Below are 20769 nucleotides of genomic sequence, written 5' to 3' on the forward strand. Positions count from 1 at the left end.
TTCGTTGCTGTTCCTGCTGCTGGCTGGATGTCTGAAATAAAAATCTTAAATAACATAATATGACTGGTTTTGCTACAAAATGTCTAAAACAGAAAGCTATTATTATTTGTTATGTATCTGAAATTAGATAAAAATGCAAAACTAAAACCCCATTCAAATGTCTTTTATCAAATACATTGTAAGAAGCTGCCAAAAAATAATCTTGTTAGCATCAATTCCTGTGATACAGCCTTCAGTGTTCCTTTGAAAGTAAACCCTCCTTTTAGGTCCTTTTTAAATATGTATATATATATATATATATATATCATTGGCATTATTTATATGTTGAAACCATAGATATGAAAAGATTTTATTGACATATAACCCTATAACCTCATACTGAGGCTATATCTGCTAGCATAATGAGCGTTACATAGACGCTAACATTAGCATGACTGTCACAGCAGCTGCACATTTAGCGACTTCTTCATCAATAAATCAACTAAACTTTCACACATAAATTTACCTAAAATAGTGGTGCGTTAAAAAAAAAACATAGCACAGAGATCATAGGATATTATGTCAATAATAAGTCTAAGAAGGCTAATAATAAAGTAAAGGTTTAGAAGAAGTAATTTGGTAAGCTAGTAAGTTCCATTTCTAGCTGCACACATGACATTGCGATACAACATTAAATGTACTGTAGCTTCATGCTGTGTGGATTACATAGGTGCTGTATATCCATAATGTTGTGCTTTCAGCTGCATAGACTCAAAACCTGCTTTAACATTTATTATTCAGCAAGGAGAAATGATACATGTTTGAGAGATACATCAGTGCACTCTCTGGGTTTCTGTTGATAAATAATAGATATTTAATCTGTTCACTTGCACAATATAAGACTCCTGAGTGAAGCAAATTTACCACATTACAAAGTGAGAACTTCCCATTGTGGTTTTTCTCTTTTACTCTCACTGATTCCACATTTTGATGCTAAAAAAATATCATTTTAAGATTTTTCTCATAGTCCTGCTTTTGTGTTCTAGGATTGTTTTGACTCATCGGTAAGGTACTAGATAGGATGTGATAATTTCAATAATGACCATGGTTACTGAGGGAGAGAAAAGAGAGGTGGTGGTGCTGGGAGGGAGAGGGGCAGTAAGCCTTTTAGTGTTATTAAAGCTTCAGCAGTGCAGACGGCATGTGGCTACATCCTGGAAAAATACCACAAGAGAGACAAGGGGGAAGGAGAGGAGTGGTAATAAAGCTGACTGTCTGATAGGATGTAAAGTAATGAAACTTGTGGTTATTCATTCACTTAAAGGTCAAAGTGTGTTTTTATTGACATATGGATAGCTGTGATTGACTCTCCGTTGTGACCAATATACCTCTGCATCAACAAGCACCCAACATTCACAGGCACACGCATATGCACAGACCATAATAAATATCTAAACAAAGGCCTTGCTGAGGATGTAACCAGACTGGTTGCTGTGGTGACATGAGGGCAGTAACGATGTTAAACACCACAGAGACTGCAGCAGTGAAGGGCAGAAACAGCACTGCACCGCATCTCCTGCAGTCGCCCCACAGTAGCACGTCAATACTTAAGACTCATGATGAAAAGTTAGGAACACATTGCGCTGTGTTTCATTCTGCAGCATTGCAGCAGCAGCACACAAGCATAAGATAAATAACAGGTCAGGCACCTGAGATATTCCTAATTAAAGTGATATGTAAAGAACTTAAACTTACCATGTGAACCTCTAAGAATCTGTGTTTAATTGATACTGTCCACTTAATAAAAGCTAAGAATATTACAATATTTGGTATTTCATGTTCTCTTATCACTGCTGTAAAATAAAGCTGTCACTCAATGCACACATACTGTACCAGCACATTTATACTATAGCACTGCAGTCCATTTAGTAGAGCACAGCCACATACACTCAAGGAGTTCATCAACTGTCTCCCGTGCATTAAAGCATGCATTAGCAGCACTGGTTGCACTTTAAGTTAACTTGGAAAGTTATTTCAAATTTAGTTTATAGTTAACTGTTAACAAAACAATGAACTGAGAATTACTAGTTTGATTGATAATTTGCTCATAAACTACTGAATATTATAAATGCACATTTTCCTTAAATATAAAACTCATTATAAAATGTAAATACAATGAAATATTGTAGTCCATTTGCACTTGGATGATTAATATGAAGGTGAAATTGCTAATATTGTAACCAGTGTATGTCAACAGCATCAATTACAAGGCTGAATCTGAAGAAAATTAACAGTCAGTCAGACAATGTACAACAATATATCCCAGACAACAAATCCATAAAATTACAACATGAAAATCCACAGTACCAAAAATCCACAACAACTGAAAAATATAAAAACATACAGCATTAAAGATAACAAATATGAGTGTATATTCACCCACTGTTTACTTTTGCTTGGACTAGCTGTTTGATTATATTTAATTTGGGTGAAAATACAACATTAACAGTGCACCTTAAAAGCATTGATGCTTAAAGCTGTCTGGTCTGTAAAAATAGGAAGCGAGGGGAGGGACGGGGGAGGCGTCTTTATAAGAAGCATCGATATGTGACGAGCCGGGAGTGAAATTTGTCTTGTTACTGCCATTCTGATGTGTCATCACGCTGATGCCACAGGACACCTTGTGAGAAGCTCAGATGCCAGCAGCAATGTCATAACACAGTGTGAAAAACAATACGAGAGCCAATTAGAGTGTAATTATTGTTGTTTCTTATCAGCTGGGACAAATTAAATATTAAAATATAATAACCAGTTCAATTAAACTCTATAAGGAAATTAGTTTTTAATACACAGGCTAAAAACAGAGTAACAGTGGTTAAACCTTAATAATCTTTAGTAAACATTATTAATGGAATAACAATTTCATCTTTTTCTTTTTCTTCTATCAGATGTTTCTTATTGGGGTCACCACAGCAGCTCATTTGCTTCTGTCACACCATCCCCACCATATTAATATATATATATGTTTTTAATATATTCACTGTCCATTGGATGTACAGCTATTCAACCATGCCTCTTTAACTTCCAACTTTCCAATTAAAATGACAATTTATTAAAGTTTAATTAGCTATGAGCACAAGGTTTATTATTTGTTTAGAATTTTTATGTAGTGAATTTACACAGTGCTCTATAAAACACTGTGTTTGCTGGTAGAAGCTGAAGAGAGTAAAGGTGTTACACACTGACTTTATTAAACCTATTTGTTTATTTAACTTAGCTTAAGTTAAATAAACAAAACAACCCCCAACAGGGTGTACCCCGCCTCTCACCCTATGTAGCTGGAATAGCCTCCACCCCCCCTGGATAAGGAAAAGCAGAAGAGAGTGGATGAATAGAAAACATCAGTAGAATATAATAAATATTAATACAGTTGAATGAAAAATGAACAAACCAACACTGCCTGGCAATAAAAAAAATTGAGTGCAACCAGTTTGCGGCGGTGATCGAGGTGCATTCCACACATTAACGCACTCTTCAGCATCTTCACCCTGATCCACTGGGAGAAGCTGAGCTTCTTGACTTCAGTCACTCACTCTGCAGACTGCTGCCCTGCAGTATTATGACTCAGATGTGTTTCTTATGCTTTCTAGACACGCCACCACTCATCAGTTTCACTTGTACTCATATCTGTTTCGGATTAGGCTAGCTTTTTGTGTTGTCCAGCTTGAAAGTGAGGTGTTCATCGCATTTACTTCATCATTCTTTTGATTATCTTTTGATTAATGGTGACATTAGACCTTTTGGCACATGGTTTTTTAGTGGTTACACTATCTGCACCATCTGTGTCACTTCTTTATTTGTCTTTGTTTATTTCAGCAAAACCAGATCTGACTTATGTGGGTATCTTACCTCCTCTTGACTGTAGATTTTACTGTAAACACATCATCAGATTATTGTTGTGTTTTGTGACCACACAGATCTCTGTGTGAGTCTCTCAGTGCGACCCCTGAGAATCCAAACAGGTGTAGCAATGTTTCTGATCATGTCAGTCTTTAATTGACCTTACCACCACTGTAAATGGATCTAATTGAGAAAATAGACTTCTTTTTTCCTCCTCTGTGTATTCATACCGATCATTTCACAGAAATCCATCAGCGTCTTCCCATCAAATGCCCTTCTGCTCTGTGACCCACTCTCCACAGCTGATCCGTTGTTATAGTGGTGATAAGGCAGCAGTGAGATGGGAAATCATTTCATTATGCCTCTCCTGTGTTCCTTTGATATTTCCCTCACTGCCCACTCACTAATTCATAAAGATGAAATTAGAGTTGGCTTATTCTTCTCTGGAGCCTGCTCCTTGTCTAGTCTCCTGTCTTGGATCATCAATTTGTGTCAGTCTCTATTCTGCTCTCTGCAAGTGACTCGGTCGCCTTTTGAGATATCCCTGCTTGGCACAGTGTCTCTCCTCATCCTCTCTCTCCGTCTCCATCTGGTCCTTCTCCACCTGACTCATTCTTATTTTGTTTCCCCCCACATCTTTATTCTGCCCTTCCGCTTTATCTTTGCCCTTCTCTGTCTTTACTCCTGAAAACCTGCTCTGGCTTTTCCACCTGGAGCTCACAAAGAATCCATATTAATTCCATTTGTTACTTTTTCACTACGTGTTCCTTTTCCTGTTTGTTTATATCTGTCAAAGCAGCTGAGCTTCAAATCCAGTCCGTGCCCATCATCTCCCCTCTCCTAAACTGTCTTAGACTCTGTCTTCTTCCCTGTTCTTTAGCCACAGAGGATTTTCTGATCCCATTTTAGAAATACTGCTGACAAAAACTGGGAACAGTTTGCTGTTTTTCTTTTCTGCTTTTAAGTCATATGTCACTGCCCAAAATATATAACACACAACATATGTATATATATATATATATATATATATATACTGCCTGACTAATATATTTAAAGCTGCAAAGGTTTTCATTTCCAGCCTTCTCAGCCCTCAGTCACCACTGTTCTGATATCTTAGTGGATTAACACATCTTTGAGAAAGACAGATTTGGGGTATGTCTCAAAAGTACCCTCAATAACACAACTCTGCAATCTGGTGAAACTCTGCAGCTTTTCTGGTGATTTTGATAAGTGGAAGCATTTTTTTCTTTTACACAGACCATGCTGCATTCATGACAAGGGAGAGTTGTGCTTTCTTCCTTTTCCAGATTTTTGCTTTAATGGCCTCTTTAGGGTGTTGTAAAAAGGAAATAAAGCCTGAATACTGCAGTGATACTATCACCAAATTTATCAGCCCAAACCCCAAATGCATTTGTTAAAAGTGAATTTCTCTATCAGGTAAAGCACTTTTGAACATCCTGTGATGGTGCTCTCCCTCAGCCAGGGATGGCCTGCCCTGTTTGTCCCTCTGTGTTGTCTTACAGGTTCAGGTAGGCGGGGTTAATTCAGCTGGGACCAACAGCCAGTCTTCCTGGAGCATTTAAGATCAGACTGTCTCAGCTTTGTCTCTATATATCTTCACTCAGCACCATGTTATGTTTACTTGGCTTTGGCCTGGTTATTTTAGGGTTCGCCTGCACAACCCCACTCACACCTAACATTTGATCACTCATCCAGCTGCTACACACTAAACTGTTTTTTCTCTTTTTTTTGCTGAATAAAACGGTACATTTTTGATCAATTTGTGTCTCTCCCATTATTTGTCATGGCTCTTGAGTCAGACCATGACGAATATTGCATGAGGAATGTTTCATGACACACACGCAGTACATCTGTTCCCCACAAATGTGCAAAATGCCATTTAAGCTCATTGAATCTTTCACTGGGACCCAAATTAGCCGCTGCAGCAATAAATTCAGGAAACATGGACAGCACGGGTGTTACGTGTTCTCCTTTTAGCAACACTGGCCTGGTACCTACAAAAAATGATACATTTTTTTTTGTAGGTACCATGAATTATGGCTATTCACCTGCCATTTGATGCCACTCTTATTTTTCTAATCATGCATGGCTTCAAGATTGGCTTCAAGCAACCCACAGCAGAAACCTGGAAATATAAATTTAGTGACAAAATGCTTTTAGCTAGTTAAAGTTTAATAGTTGTTGAAATTATGCCAGGCAATATGATAGGCAATCCCAGTCTGATCACATTATCAGTATGGCATTCTGTTTCAAGTGGTCCTTTCTCATGAGAAGTTTGAGATTTTTTCAATACAAAAGATTAAGTATCCAAAAACACGACACAGTGTCAGACAGGTAGAGCAAAACAGAACAAAAGACACTCTTTAATCTGGCACAGTAATAGTTCAACAATTTCAAAAACATATATTCCAAAGACTGAGATGTCACAAGAAACAAATGCAAGAAACGAAAGGAAAAAACTGTCAAAAACTGAAGGGGCTAAAAACAAGAATCAGACTGAGATGAAACAAATGCATAACAAACTAATTAACTGATTAAAAGAATATTAACCAGGGCATGTAAAGCAATCATAACATAGGGAAAAAATGCAGGCAGGAAATAAAAAGCAAAAGATTCACAAGGAAAGTAATCTGAGTTTAACTGAGACGTGAGAAGCACAAACAGATGGCATGAAGGACCCACAGGAGACACAGGGGCAAGTTAACCACTAAGAACCACAACAAGTGATAAAGTGAAATTAAAGCTACTACAAAAATAAAGCCATGACACTATCTTTTGGATGCCTTTGTTCTTTGTGGAATAGATTTCACAAATTTAACAAGGTGCTGGAAAAATTTCTCAGATTTTGATTCGTATTGACATGATAGTATCGCACAGTTGCTGCAGGTTTGTTGGCTGCACATCAGTGATGCGAGTCTTCTGTTTCACCACATCCCAAAGTTGCTCTATTGGATCACAGTTTGGTGATTGTGGAGACCATTTGGATACAGTTAACGAAGCAGCGTGTTCAAGAAACCAGTTTGAATTAACACGAGCTTGGTGACATTGCAAGTTATCCTTCAGGAAGCAGACATCAAAAGATGAATACTGGGTGGTCTGTGAGGCTGTGGCATTTAGGAGGTACTAAAAGGGCCCAAAGTGTGCCAAGAAAATATCTCCCACACCACAACACTGCCACCAGCAGCCTGGACGGGATGAATTCATGCTTTCATGTTGTTTACATCAAATTGTGACCCTACCCTCTGAATGTCAGAGAAGAAATCATGGCTCATAAGACCATGCAACGTTTTCCAGTCTTTTGTTGTCGAATTTTGGTGAGTTCTTGCAAATTTTAGCTTCAATTTCCTGTTCTTAGTTCTTAGCCTTTTGCTTCTACAATCACAGTGTTCTGCATTCAGAGACTCTCTTCTGCAAACCTTTGTTCTAACAAGGCCTTATTTGACTCATTGTTGCCTTCCTATCAACTTGAAGCAGCCTGGCTTTTCTCCTCTGACCTCTGACGTTAACAAGGCGTTTTTTCTCAGAGAACTGCTGCTCGCTAGATATTTTCTTATTTTGGACCAATCTGGCGTAAATAACATGCCACCTTCAAAGTCACTTAAATCACCTCGGATGCTCAGCTTGAACATCAGCAAGTCGTCTCTATGCCCACAAGCTGCCATGTGACTGGCTGATTAGATAGTTGAGCAGATAATTCAACTGCTCAACTGCTAATGAGAAGTCGAATTAATAAAATGACCAGTGAGTGTAGAGCTTCTGATGTCTCTGTTCTTGGAGATTTTTTGCATACTGTGTGTGCATGTGTGATGACATGATTTAGAAGTGCACAACAAAAAATGAACACGCAGCGGCTTACCTCAAACATTTGCGTCATGATGTCAGCTGCAACTGCCAGACAGGATGAGTGTACATCACAAAGACATCACTTCCACACACAGGGTGGCTCGCCCTCGGCTCACAATTTCTCCCTCCACACACATCCCCCACCTGTGCACCTCTGTCCCCTGGATCAATAAGCAGAGGTCAATTATATCTGACATCATTTTGCAATCAACCAGCAGAATGCAGATGGAATCCAATTATGTGTAACAAAGCTGCAAATTCCCCCCCGTATGTGCGACTGCTTTAACACTTACAACAACCTTTAGACACGTAATTAGACTACAAGAAGAATCTGTGCATCAAAATCTGATGTGAAATGTAACAGAGCAATTACAGCGGGGACTGACTAACACGCACCATCTCCATCTTGACCGCGTCTATTGCAGGGCAGACCTTCATTTTCTGCACAACTGCTTCCTGCCTCATAGCATTATTACAGGGACGATGTGGAGAACAGGAGATTTATATGGACATTTAGGGGTCGCAGTTTAGAGCCGAGTGTCAGCAGAGTAAATGTTATGTTTAATGCTTTAGATCATACAACGCCCCCAAGAGGACTGTAGTGCATACTACAGCTGCAGTTTAAATCTCTTAACTGTTAGCAAGTAGTAAAGCCAGTGCTTCTCTGTACAATAGAGTTGTCACTGTACAGATAACATTCATCTTATTTGTGAAATGACACTGGGTTGCCACAAATTTAAATGTAGTATGTAATTCTATGGTGTTGGTCACTTTGGGTAAACTCACTAATAGAATTTAAATAGACTGCATGCTTCCTGTTGTGTCTCACTGTGTACTTTACCCTCGAAGGTCAGGCACTGAGACCACCTGTGGTCTGAACATGTAGATTTCTTTATTAGTCCACAGATATTAACATCATGACACCTCCTGCAGTGCAAACCTGCTGATGATGTGTAGTTATATGGCCGTAAAGAGAGTATCACTACATGTTGAAGGGGTATTTTCTCAGTTTGTTAATACGACATTGCACAAAGAAAACTTCAGATGGTGTGAAAGGTCCTTTTTTTACGGAGGCTTTCCCATTCTCTGCCCTTCAATCATTAACACAGCATAACAAATTGTGCATGAATTAAAAAAGAGATGAAATAATCATAGTTTTGTTTTCCCTTTCAACCCAGTAAGTAGTTCACCTGATCAACAACATCTGAGGCTCTGCAGTACACAGCCATGTTAGCATTCAATCTCAAGCTGGCTTTCAGCCACAGGAGCCATTATAGAAATATGCAAACAAAGTGAAGGTCCAGTACAATGAGTGCAGCTAATACATTACCAAAGGTTGAAAATAAAAGCATTACATCCTTGGACTGCTTCCAAATATTAAATTCCATTTAGCTTTTCAAGTTATTTATGCCCCGATGTCGTAAAAAACATCTCTACAGCACAAAACACTGGCTTCAAAAAACAGCAAGAGATAAGATCCTGATTTTATAGATGCACTCTATTTATTCAGTCATTATTTTTAAATAAACAAAGAAAGAAAAAGAGGCTATGCAGACCACACAGTAGTGCTCACAATGGTGAAAGCAGGCATTTTAGTTTAGCAGATTATTTTGGATTTTGCACGTCAGCATTAAGTGTGGCTGAGTATGATGGGAATGCTGCGGGAAACAAAAGCTTAAAGATGTGATCTGCTCGATGAAAGGTTATTACAATATATCTTGAAGGGGGTCATAAATGTGCAAAGTAACTAATTTCAGGACAATCCACCCAACAGTTTGCACAGTTTGCATGAACCAACCAACAAACCTGGATTGTCAGAACTTGCAGCTGTACCTATTTTTCTGACCAAAGACAGCCAGGTGTACCTATGAAGAGTGTTATATCATTCTAAAGGTCATCAATCTAAAATATGTCTGTATTTAAATAATTCGGCTCCTGGCATAAAGTGTATGGTTTCCATCTGTTTCGTTTCCTTGATATTACAAACCCTGATGACCTCACGGGTATTTCTCCATGGGTCAGCTCTTTTTCAATTAGCAGCTTAGCATCTCCCAGCATGATCATTATCACCCAGCGGCATGTCCACCAACCTGAAATAAAACACATTCAAATGTGTTCTCAGCACAAGGTTAAACATGGAGGGCGTTTTAGTTCTCATTTGAACATATTTTAACTTGCAATTGCACTTGTTTGCACCCGTGCAGTGGGAGAAGCAGTGAGATGATGTCACCTGATATCTGCCACCCTGAGCCACCAGATGCTGCTGTAGTGCAGGAACAGCCTATAGAGATCTGTCTGGAACAGACAAGCTGTAAAAAAAAACAACCCGAAGCTCTCACTTCTTGATTGAAACAGGATTTTGTAGATGGAAAGTTTAAAATCAAGAAAAGGTCTGTAGATCTGACACTGGGAACCATCAAATTCAAGACAGGTGATTACGTCACAGCTCTCGGCTGAAGGATGAAAAACGGGGCAGGATAAGCCTTTAACCGCTTTGCCTAAAGATGAGAAACGCTGAGTGTGTTTGGCTTTTGCTCCGAGCTCACCAGCGTGTGGAATTTCTTGTGTTTGTGTATATCTGACATTTACAGGTTTGCTGGATAATGTTCCCACGCAGATTTCTGTCATCTGCTTGAACATGAACTTTGTTTTGGGTTCATGTAGAAGAGGAACGGAAGAAAAAATCCCTCATTTTGTTCCGTTTTCTTTGTGTGCTACTTGTCTAGTTCAAAGAAAATAACCCAAAGTCAAATAAAAAAATACATTTATGACTGTGGAAGTACAGCTGACTGCTACTGAAAGTGTGTGCAGATACAGTTCATGTGCAGAAAAGAGGAAACGTTCAACTACAACCAAACCTTTCAAGTTCTATCAGACTTCTGTCTGACAGAAATGTTCTCTCATATTAAAACTTCCCAGCATTTTTTAACACCTATACTCATGATGAGCGGGTTTAATTGGTGACTTCAGACAGTGATAGCTTCAAACAGTCATTTCATGAGAACTCTGCAGGTCCTGACTTGCTTCTATGGACAGTGGCTGACAAGGCTGGGATGCCTCCGAGGGAGTGTCTCCCTCTATAAACTGTGCGTTGTATCTGTTGAAAGTGTGTGCAAAGCCAAGAGCAAGTTTCAGCTATAAGAAAAGACACTGTGACTGAAATAAAACCCCGACAGAGAGGAGGGGGGATTTACATTTGACATCTGCTTGCTGTCTCTTTCAGTTTCAGCCAGATTTGAAAGACCACAGTGAGCAGCAGTTTGATTTAAGGCACTAAAAACTCTCGTACATGCGCTCCCCTGCTCTCTAATTACTGGAACTGCCTTTCCCGTGCTCCCTCAAGCTCCACTCGAGGATTTGATCATCCCTGCCTCCCTTCTGTCCTCCTAATCCCGTCTTGTTCTTCAGTGGTAAAGGGTGAAATTCAGGGAATTCTTTTCAGTGACCACACCAAACTCTGAAGTCACATGTCTTGTTTTTCCCTTCCCGCCCGTCTCCTAAATAAGGAATTACAATTTGAGGGGGGAAAAGGAGAAAGAGCCTAGGGGCGGGTCATAAGAGTGAAATAAGAGGACCTGAAAGGCGTAGCTCTCTCTTGCTCCCTCTTTCTACTGAAGTCTAACACTTCAGGGGTGTTTGCTGCTCTTAATCCTGGCACTTCTGTACTGTGCACTCTGCACTGTGTTGTAGAGGAAGAAGAAGAGCAGACACACAGCAGCGCAAGACCAACCCCACCTGCATTCACCAGAAAGCTACTACACAAAGTAAGTAAACGCTCCTCTTCTTTTCCTCTGTTTTTTTTTTTTTTTTATTCTCATCAGCAGCCAAACCATTTCTCTGCTGCTTTATGGATCTTGTGGCTGATTCTGGTGCAGAAAATATGAAAAATATGATACTGCCTCTCATGCTCTCCACCCTCGCTCTCTGTCTCCTTCCCCCTTGCTTGTGTTTCATACACAGGCCGAGGCGATACACTGAGTTAATATTTAGCCATTCCTGTGTGGATTCTGGGTGAGCCTGTGCATTCTTCTGTTATAAAATCCCATTTTGTTTTGTCTGGCCTCTCCTCTGAACACGCTCCTCGTGCTCACGGCATGTGAGACCTAACAATTCCAGGAAATGTTAACAGGTTCAGCCTCTGACAAACCTCTCATCGCTACTGCCTAATAGTATACAATTTTCCTCTTCAGGGTATATTTTGAACACCAGGTTGTCGGTTCAGAAAGTGGCAGGGAAACTGACAGCTTGCTGCTGCCACATTTTTTTGAGATTTATGGGCCTTGATAAAGTTTTATAGTGTGAGAAACTGTGACGTTAGGTGGTGACTGCTATCCTTGGTCATGAGGTGGAAATACAACAGGGGGGACTGTGCAAGATGAAGGAAGGCAAGAGCATGAACACTTGAAGAAATAATCGTGTGTCTGGATCCACCGTGTTCACATCGTAAGGATTTCACAATGAGCTGATGGTGCAATTTCATGAAAGCTGTGCAAGCCTCTTGTAACAGATGCCTGCAAGTTACTAGAATATGATCATTTAACAGTTTGGAGGGTGGAGTGAGACGAATGACTGATGATGAGTAACTTGGTCACATATGGAACTACATCTGAGTAACCTAACGGTTTCTTACTCAGATTTCTAACAGTTTCAGGGTTAAACTACACAAAACAACCATTAAAAAGTCCCACTGTGTCAAACTGAAGCAGAGGATTAATAGAACGATGGAGTACAGTAAGACGTCTGGGAGAATGAAGGCTTAAAATACTAGATTTAGTGGATTCTTTGATCATGCAGTTTAATTGATTAATCTGCAGTGTTCTCCTCTCTGATTAGAAACAAAGAAACACACACCCACTATAAGACATGCACTAATTAGTTATGATAATGATCAGGAAAGTGTTCAGTCATTCATCTTACACAGTTGTAAGTATGATTTGGTCATTTAGAGGTGTTATGCACAATTTCAGCTGTGTTTAAACGCACTGACTGAAAATCTAAATGTGTCACTTTAAGCATCAAATCATTTTGTGATAGTAGCCCACTGTGGGGTGAGATTGTGAGATGGGAGGGAGTAGATGTGACTTGATGATTACAAGATGTTCGCACTTGACCACTCCCAGTTATGTTTTTAAGTGCACAGCTCTACATGAGCTTCTAAGTCACGCTTCCATAAACACTTGTGCACACACTGCTAGTTGCAGTTTTACAATTATGCTTAGGTGGACAATCATCACTGGAAATGCTGCTGCGAGTTACAGCGACATTGGCCATTTAACGTGTCACTCATACATCAGATTTCACGCTTAAAGTGGGGTTAATCGGAAAGAGCGCGTTCTCTGATTTCGTCATTCCTCGCAAGACGTTCAGGTCCTGATGTTTGCAGCTGCTTGATGTAACGGGCACGTCCGGACACCACACAGATGGAAGCCGTCTGATTGAGAAACAGGCTACTTAGGAGTTTGGATGGCTGAGTATTTTCCTCGCTCTTGCCGCTGTTAACAAACTACTTTTGGAATAACTCTGGAGACAGGAAGACACTTATCCTCCGCATGACCACATAACCACTGCAACCTCAGACAATGAACAGAGAACAATGTGTGTGTGTGTCTATAGCAGCTCCAGTGTGGAGCTGTGGACACAATGATAAACTGTCAAGCTTTCAACACATATTGTGTAACACTAAGCCTCTGTTTGGCTAAAGGTGTGTCTATATGTCCTGGAGCAACATCCATCTATATAATTATATATATTATAGATATATAACTATATCTATAAAGTGTATATTAAAGTCTGCAGAAAAAAACAGATCCTCCAATTTTTTACGAGTCAGATGTGATTCTGGATCCTGATATTTGCAGAGCACCTGCTTACCTTAGATTTTAAATGTACAGATATTATCACAGTAAATGAAGGAAAAAGGGGAGAACGAGCTATAATCATCCCCATCTGTTATGTGGATTCCTGGAAAATTCAAAAGTTGTTGTGCCGTTGTGCAACTCTGTGATTTGGATCTGTAAAAGCAAATTGTGTATTGCGATAGTATTTCTCTCATTTAGCCGGCATTTTGTTTTTTTCTTACAGACCGTTTCCATGGTGAGCAACACTATGTTGTTATGTTTAGATTCCTGTATATACACAGCTACCTTAGTCAGGAAGGAAATGACAGCTGAATGTGCAAACAGGATGGAGGGAGTGGGGTGGTTTGGCTGAAGCCAACAGGAAGTTCATTGTGCATTAATATGTCAGATAAACCGACCATAATTACTTTCAGAGTGCAACAAAGTTGGAATTCCTCAAGTCATTAAACACTTTAATATCCATTGTCAGAAATGCATTTGCTAAATAGCTGCACTGCTGCAGCCTGGATAATGCAAAACTCAGATTATTGTGTGCATTGCATGGTTAGTACCCTGCTCATGCTTTTGTCCTCAGGTTGTCATTGGCTTCTTTTCTAATCCTTAATTCTAACCCTGACAGTATAACAATATTCTTATTTGTTTCATATATAGTAGAGATTTGAGATACTAACTTCAAATGATAAATGAGCCTCTTGTGGTGGGAAACCACAAAAACATGCTCACTTTTAGAAAGTCTCCTCATTCTAAAAGTTTCAAAGTAACTGCTTCTCATAAATAACAGAACATTCAGTGGAAACACATTCACTGGATTGATTGCATCTGTGGGCATGAGCGGGGCAGGCGTCGGTATGTGAACACTATTAAATCTATCAGATTGGAGTTTGCAGAGCTACCAGCCTATCTAACATTAAGTTTCCCTTCCATTAGGATAACCATGGCAAACAGAGGTCCCTCCTATGGTCTGACCCGTGAGGTTCAGAGTAAGATTGATAAGAAATACGATCCGGAACTGGAGGAAAGGCTGGTGGAGTGGATCGTTGCCCAGTGCGGATCTGGAGTCGGTCGTCCCGAGCCCAACAAGACAGGCTTCCAAAACTGGCTCAAGGATGGATGTGTGAGTGCTGGGTTTGCAGAAGTGTAAATGTCCTTATAAACCATTGTAATTCACTTTATGTGCAGTGTATTGAGAGGACTCCGTGTGCGTCTAGGTGCTGTGTGAGCTCATCAACAGCCTGTGTGGAGCCAACAAGCCAATCAAGACCATCAAGAGCTCTGGCATGGCATTCAAACAGATGGAGCAAATCTCCATGTTCCTCAGAGCAGCTGAAAGTTACGGAGTCACCAAAACTGACATATTTCAGACTGTAGACCTCTTTGAGGGTAAGATAACCAACCAACAAGAGCTTTTCTTTACTGTAACAATTGAGAGGGAAAATACAGCACAGGTTCTCTTCCTTGTATTTCCGTGGCCTCTGTTGATGTAAGGATGTTGCATGTCTGCAGGCAAAGATCTGGCTGCTGTCCAGAGGACCCTGATGTCTCTGGGAAGTGTGGCTGTCACAAAGGGTGATGGGAATTACAAAGGAGACCCCAGCTGGTTCCATAAGTAAGCTTTTCCTCCTTGTACTGTAAATATGCTAGCCTGTGAGGAAAGATGAAACGCAAAGGAGGTTTGAAGATTGTGCACTGACTGACGTCTGTTTGTGTGTGTGCAGAAAAGCCCAGGAGAACAGGAGAGAGTTCTCAGAGGAACAGCTGAAAGAAGGCCAAAGTGTCATCGGCCTGCAAATGGGCACAAATAAAGGAGCATCTCAAGCTGGCATGACAGGCTACGGACGCCCCAGGCAGATCATCAACAACCCCTGAACCAGAGCAGTTCTTAAACCGTCCTCCTTCTGCCCTCTGGAAGGCCAGTGAGCAAGGATGGAGAGACTTTGACTCTTACCTTGGCCATGAGGAAAAATGTGACCTGACTGTTAACTGGACCAAAATAGGGACCAATGAGAACAAGTGCACATGTAGATCTTTGACAGTAGAAATCAAACATTTAACAATGTTTCTTTTGTTTGGCTTCCAGCGAGACTCATTGTAAATAATTTATTTTTTTCTTACAGAATCATTACAGTTGTTTTGCATGTTTAAACTCATTACCTTAAAATCATTACTGGAGACCACAATGCTAGACATGTTTGATTTCTTACCTTACACAGACAGGGAGCTTCAGACCATTTCATTACAACAAAGAAAATCTGCTTGCAGGGACTTGAAACCTGCGTGAGAGAAGAAATCCCCAGAAATCCCCCACTTTCAATGTTTAGTTTGCTTTATTCTTTCCTGTAACATCTGCATTATTGCAGTCAATGCCTCTTCTCAAAACTCTTGCAGCGCGTGCATTCGAGGACACCAAAGATGTAAGACTCTGTCATGAAGTCTTTAATTTAATGATAATGTTCATTATTTAGTGTACACTGTCTTTGTTGACTTTATTCTTTCTGTCCTTCTGATGACATAGCTGTCGATTATAGACGTCAGGATGTCCTTAAATACACCTCCGAGGATTGTTTTGAGTATTTTCCTCACAACAGCTGCAGTAAGACACAGATGTTTTACTGTGTCTTACTGCAGCTTTTCTGGGTACTTGGTGTTACAGATTCACAGATTACAATCTTAAGCAGGTATCAAGTTGCAGGTGATTCAATTTGTACTGGAATGAAGTAAAAACCTAACGAAAGGTAAGATACGTACAGTTTGCTGTGGTTTACAGTAATGTTAGTAGGTTATAACAAGCGCATCCAGTGATACAGCCAAGTGTAAGTAACTTTAGAAAATAAACTGCCTGGTTTGAAAAAGGTATAAACTACACCTGTGTGTGTTTTTACTGCTCCATTACATAATCTATTGTTAGATGCCGTGAGTCAATCAAAATGTTGGACCGTCTCTTTGAAATAAAGTTTGATTTAACTTTTGAAGAAGCCTCTTTTGTAATGAATCTATGGCCTAAGGAAGTGTGTCCTGTTCACACTCAATGATGTCACTGTCGCTATCACAACTCTTGATAACTGGTAGCTGGTAAACTGCAACCTATGTGCCTAGCAACAGATAATAAAAACATCAGAGTTTTTGCAGGTAGTCAGGGCGACACGTATGTTTGTGTGCCTTAAAGCTGAGCTGTACTTTAAAAAGAGGTCAGCTGATAAGAAGAACAAGGCGAAGACTAAACTCTCCAAAGGCAAAGGTGAAGAAAATAATGTAATTGAGTAATAAATAATGTTGGACTTTGCCTAGTTTGATGGAATAAGACAAGCCAGGGGGAGACTATAGTTATCGCTGCCAGGGTTTTGTTTATACTGTGCTCTTGCTTTGGTCCAGCTTAAGCTGTTCAGCATGAAATGACTCAGAAACAGCCAGAGATGGAAAAGAGCAGCAGTAGGGAGTAAAAGAAGATGCTTTGATGAAAAAAAGAGGGAAAAATGCAGGTTTATATATATATATATGTATATCCAGATGGAGTCTGGAGATTAAGGTGGCTTGGGTCGGAAGGAGTACAGGTCATGACAGAGGAGGATTTCAGATAGCAGAGAGCATTTCCAAAAAAGGACGAATCATTGCAGAAGGTTAAAAAGAGACTTCCTTTTCCTCTTCCTTCTTAGCAGGAAACTGCTTAGGTGCTGACACAAAGGGGGTAAATTAGTATAATGCAACTGGAGGTGGAATCAGTGTGGAGCAAAGAAAACAATACTGTAGGTTATCCATCAGAGAGCAACGTGTACTTATGTTTTTATAGTGACTGATTTTCACAATAAAAGCATTAGACTGAGAAAATTGATGACTTTGAAGTTAGCAAGCAACTTAATACTACTAATAGAGCTCACTCCGCTGTCGATGAAGCTGTGGCCCATTAGCGTCAGTCTGACAGCAGCTGTTATCTCTGCCAAAGCCCAGACTGTTATAAGAGTCAAGATGTGTTTATGATTTCAAAACTAATATTTATTTCAACACTAGCAGACACGCGTGGGGTGTTAGTGCCAGATCAGCACCAATGAACTCTTGAGTCTCACAACATGAGGCCAAGTTTATTTGCAGCATCCACTGATATAACAAGCAAGTTTTGGGGGTTTTCTTTTTTGGCCATTGCAACACATGACAGGTATTCTACTGTATATGTTGCTGTTTGAAGGGGCAAAAACTTTACCAAAGTTAATGTGTGGATTCAGTGCCCATTTGGTACCTTTTCATCTGTGCTAAGCTCCTTTATTGACTGAATATCTACACTCCCCGACCTCTTTACCAGGTACACCTGCTCAACTGCTCATTTACTTAACTATCTCTCATTAGGCAATCACATGGAAAAAGTGGAAAAAGTTGCTGGTCTGATGAGTCTTGATTTCTGCTGAGACATTTCAGTGGTAGGGTGGGAACCTTGTTGAATCTGTGCCATGAAGAATTGAGGCAGTTCAGAAGGTAAAAGGGGGTTTCAACACAGTACTGGCAAGGTTTACTTAAAAAAGTGCCAGGCACATGTATGTATACACTTTTACTCCTTGCTTTTGCTGCCTAATCTTCTCTTTTACATAACTAATGATTAGTTAATGATTTATTTTTCCAACTGTTTTAGAAAGTCGTGGTAAACACGGTGCCTTGAGGTTTCACAGATTGAAACTGTGTGTATAACATGTGCAGAAACTCTGTGGTGGTGGGACCAGAACAAGTTATTTAAACTGGGTGTAACTTGATTTGTGTAACTAAACCCGAAACAGGAAAAACACACTTGCCCTTTTTTTATGCATAATGATCCCTGAGTGAGGAGCATCACTCCACAACAGTGGAGCTAAACACAGTGGTTGAACTGTTTTACTTCCAGGGAGGTGCTTGTGTAACTATTTACATAGATTTAAATAGCAGTTTGAGGCAAAACATAGTTTCTGACCCGCAGTGCTGAAAGGCAGCTGAAATTAGTGAACCTGAAAAACCCATCTGTTACATTTGAATTATTCCACAAACAAACAAAAACACACGTCACTCAGCTCTTCCTGTTTTTTTTTTTCTCATAGTTGCAGTCTTTTTTTTTCTTTTTTTCTTCAGCTAATTTGAAAGAGAGTAGTGGTGCGCAGCCTTTTTTGATAGAAGGTCTTTCATTCCCATCAAGGTTTTGATGAAAGTGTGAAACACTGACATCACTGGGCTCACCGCAGTGGAATGTACTTTGCTGCCATGGAGGGGCATAACAGGGCGGATTATGATCGCCTTGAGATTAGAGAAGCTACTTTTTTTGACTGGAGAGATGCCAGTTTGAATCTTTGGACCAGCTGGGAAAATGTGACAGGGAAAGCTGATGTAACACCTCCTTCCCCTTATTCAGCCACTGCAGTGCTGCTGGGTAAGGCACATAAGGGTTGGGAATAAAGCCCCCCTCGCTCCAGTGGCTGCAGGAAAGGGCTGATTCCATTACACCAAAAGGTCATTTAAAAGTTTGGGAACCGCTTAACTATGCAAGTTTCAGCATTTATTTATTCAGCGGTGTCTCAAGAAGAAGTATTACAACATTGCATTAAGATGTCATGACACAATGAGTAACTTCTGTTTAATTTCTATAAGGCCTAAACATGCAAGCAAGAACCAGTCAGACTGAAAGCCATCTGGCCCAAACCTGAAGATCCATGTAACTCAAACGGCCTTTCAGTCTGATTATTAGGCTAGAACTAATGCTAATGTTAGTAAAGTCAGTTAGGAGGGACACTGAGTGACGCAGTGGAAAAGTTGTTGCACACCATTGCAGAGCCCTGGCTTCAGTCCATGACAGTAGGACTTCTGGCTTGTCTAAAGTGAACAGTGAGAAACCAGTGAGGGATTGCATGCTTTTTGCAGCACTAGTGACTACTACTGGCTGCTCTGTGTGCTCGGTTTCACAGAGTCCTCTTCACAATCAGGAACACAAGCTGTTATGGCCTCCTTCAAGAAAGTTCAAGACAGTGGTTTGTCTGTTTCTTAGCTATGTTGTATGTATTTGAATGAAAATTGCAGGTTTTAGACATCACCCTGGTTCAACACACCTGAATCAAATGATTAGTTTATTACCAGGCCTCTGGAGAACTTCAAGACATGTTGAGAAGGTAATTTAGCCATTTAAACAGCTGTGTTGGATCCGGGACACATCTAAAACCTGCAGGACACTGGCCCTTGAGGCCTGGAGTTCCCCCACCCCTGGGATACAGTGTGAATGGGCCTAAACTGGAAATTTGACATCATGTTTTTAAAATACAAAATGAAAAATGGGCGACACTGCCCTGACGTTCTCATAGAAACATCATAAACACAACATACTCTTCTGAGTCAAAGGAATGAATTCATGCAGGGACATTTTAAGTCTCACTGTTAGGTTCTTTGTTTTTTTTTTAAATCAAGTATTGACACCATACACAAATAACTACTACATACATAACTAATTGACAGAATTACCAACTTCCACCTTCATTTTTTTGTCTGTAAAGGAAATAAAACCAAAAGCAAAAAAAGTGAATTTATTTCTTTCAAAAATGTCTATTCATATTGTAATTATATCATATCATGAATTATTTTATCTGCAGCAATCATGTGGCAAACCTCTGATAGCTTCCCCAGTTTGCACACAATCCCTTCACTGCTGTTTCATTTAAGGTGTTCCCATCGTCATCACAGATGAACTCCATTTATTTCTAAACCCTTCAGAGATCTAATCTAACAATAATGAAAATTCGAACTATAATCTGATAACCTAACTATCTGTACAACTATGCAGTTTAATTCTAGCACACTGGATACACATAGAAACTTTTTTTTAAGTTCCAAACTTCCACAAACCAAAAAGTTGACAGCTGATTTATATGTTTACCCATGAGTGGATCAGTTGTGTTATGATAGGCATTGTTTGTAGATATGTATTTTCATTTAGGGGAAAGTTTGAACTCAATTTATTTTTATTTTGACAATAATAATGGCTTTTGCAATAGATGTCCTGCCATAAATGAGAGGGGATGAAATTTTAATGCGCTTTGTGGGCGAGTTTGATTTGTACACAATGTCAGGAAGGGACGTGAGAGGTTACGAGTGACGCCTTCTTTTCAAAAGTCACAGTGCTGGAGAATAAATCTCATCAAAAAGAGAGAACAAGCAAGAGCTGTGTGAAAAAATA

At 39.9% G+C, this 20769-nt stretch overlaps 1 protein-coding gene across 1 annotated transcript; it reads left to right on the top strand.

Annotated features, from left to right (window-relative positions):
- Positions 1–11321: 11321 nt before the first annotated feature.
- LOC100698794 (transgelin) lies at positions 11322–16461 on the top strand. Its single transcript, XM_003456859.5, has 5 exons — positions 11322–11507; positions 14529–14715; positions 14810–14981; positions 15105–15207; positions 15317–16461. The coding sequence occupies exons 2-5, from the start codon at positions 14536–14538 to the stop codon at positions 15465–15467; spliced, it is 606 nt and encodes a 201-aa protein (XP_003456907.1). The 5' UTR covers positions 11322–11507; positions 14529–14535; the 3' UTR covers positions 15468–16461.
- Positions 16462–20769: the final 4308 nt, after the last annotated feature.

The sequence above is a fragment of the Oreochromis niloticus genome, linkage group LG10 (assembly GCF_001858045.2).
Source record: "Oreochromis niloticus isolate F11D_XX linkage group LG10, O_niloticus_UMD_NMBU, whole genome shotgun sequence".
NCBI lineage: Eukaryota > Metazoa > Chordata > Actinopteri > Cichliformes > Cichlidae > Oreochromis > Oreochromis niloticus.

What these genes read in the sequence shown, in the direction of transcription:
- LOC100698794 (XM_003456859.5), top strand. Translation starts at nt 14,536, where the DNA reads ATGGCAAACAGAGGTCCCTCCTATGGTCTGACCCGTGAGGTTCAGAGT. An exon ending in ACTGGCTCAAGGATGGATGT is followed by an intron (nt 14,716 to 14,809) that starts GTGAGTGCTGGG and finishes GTGTGCGTCTAG; the next exon opens with GTGCTGTGTGAGCTCATCAA. An exon ending in GACCCCAGCTGGTTCCATAA is followed by an intron (nt 15,208 to 15,316) that starts GTAAGCTTTTCC and finishes GTGTGTGTGCAG; the next exon opens with AAAAGCCCAGGAGAACAGGA.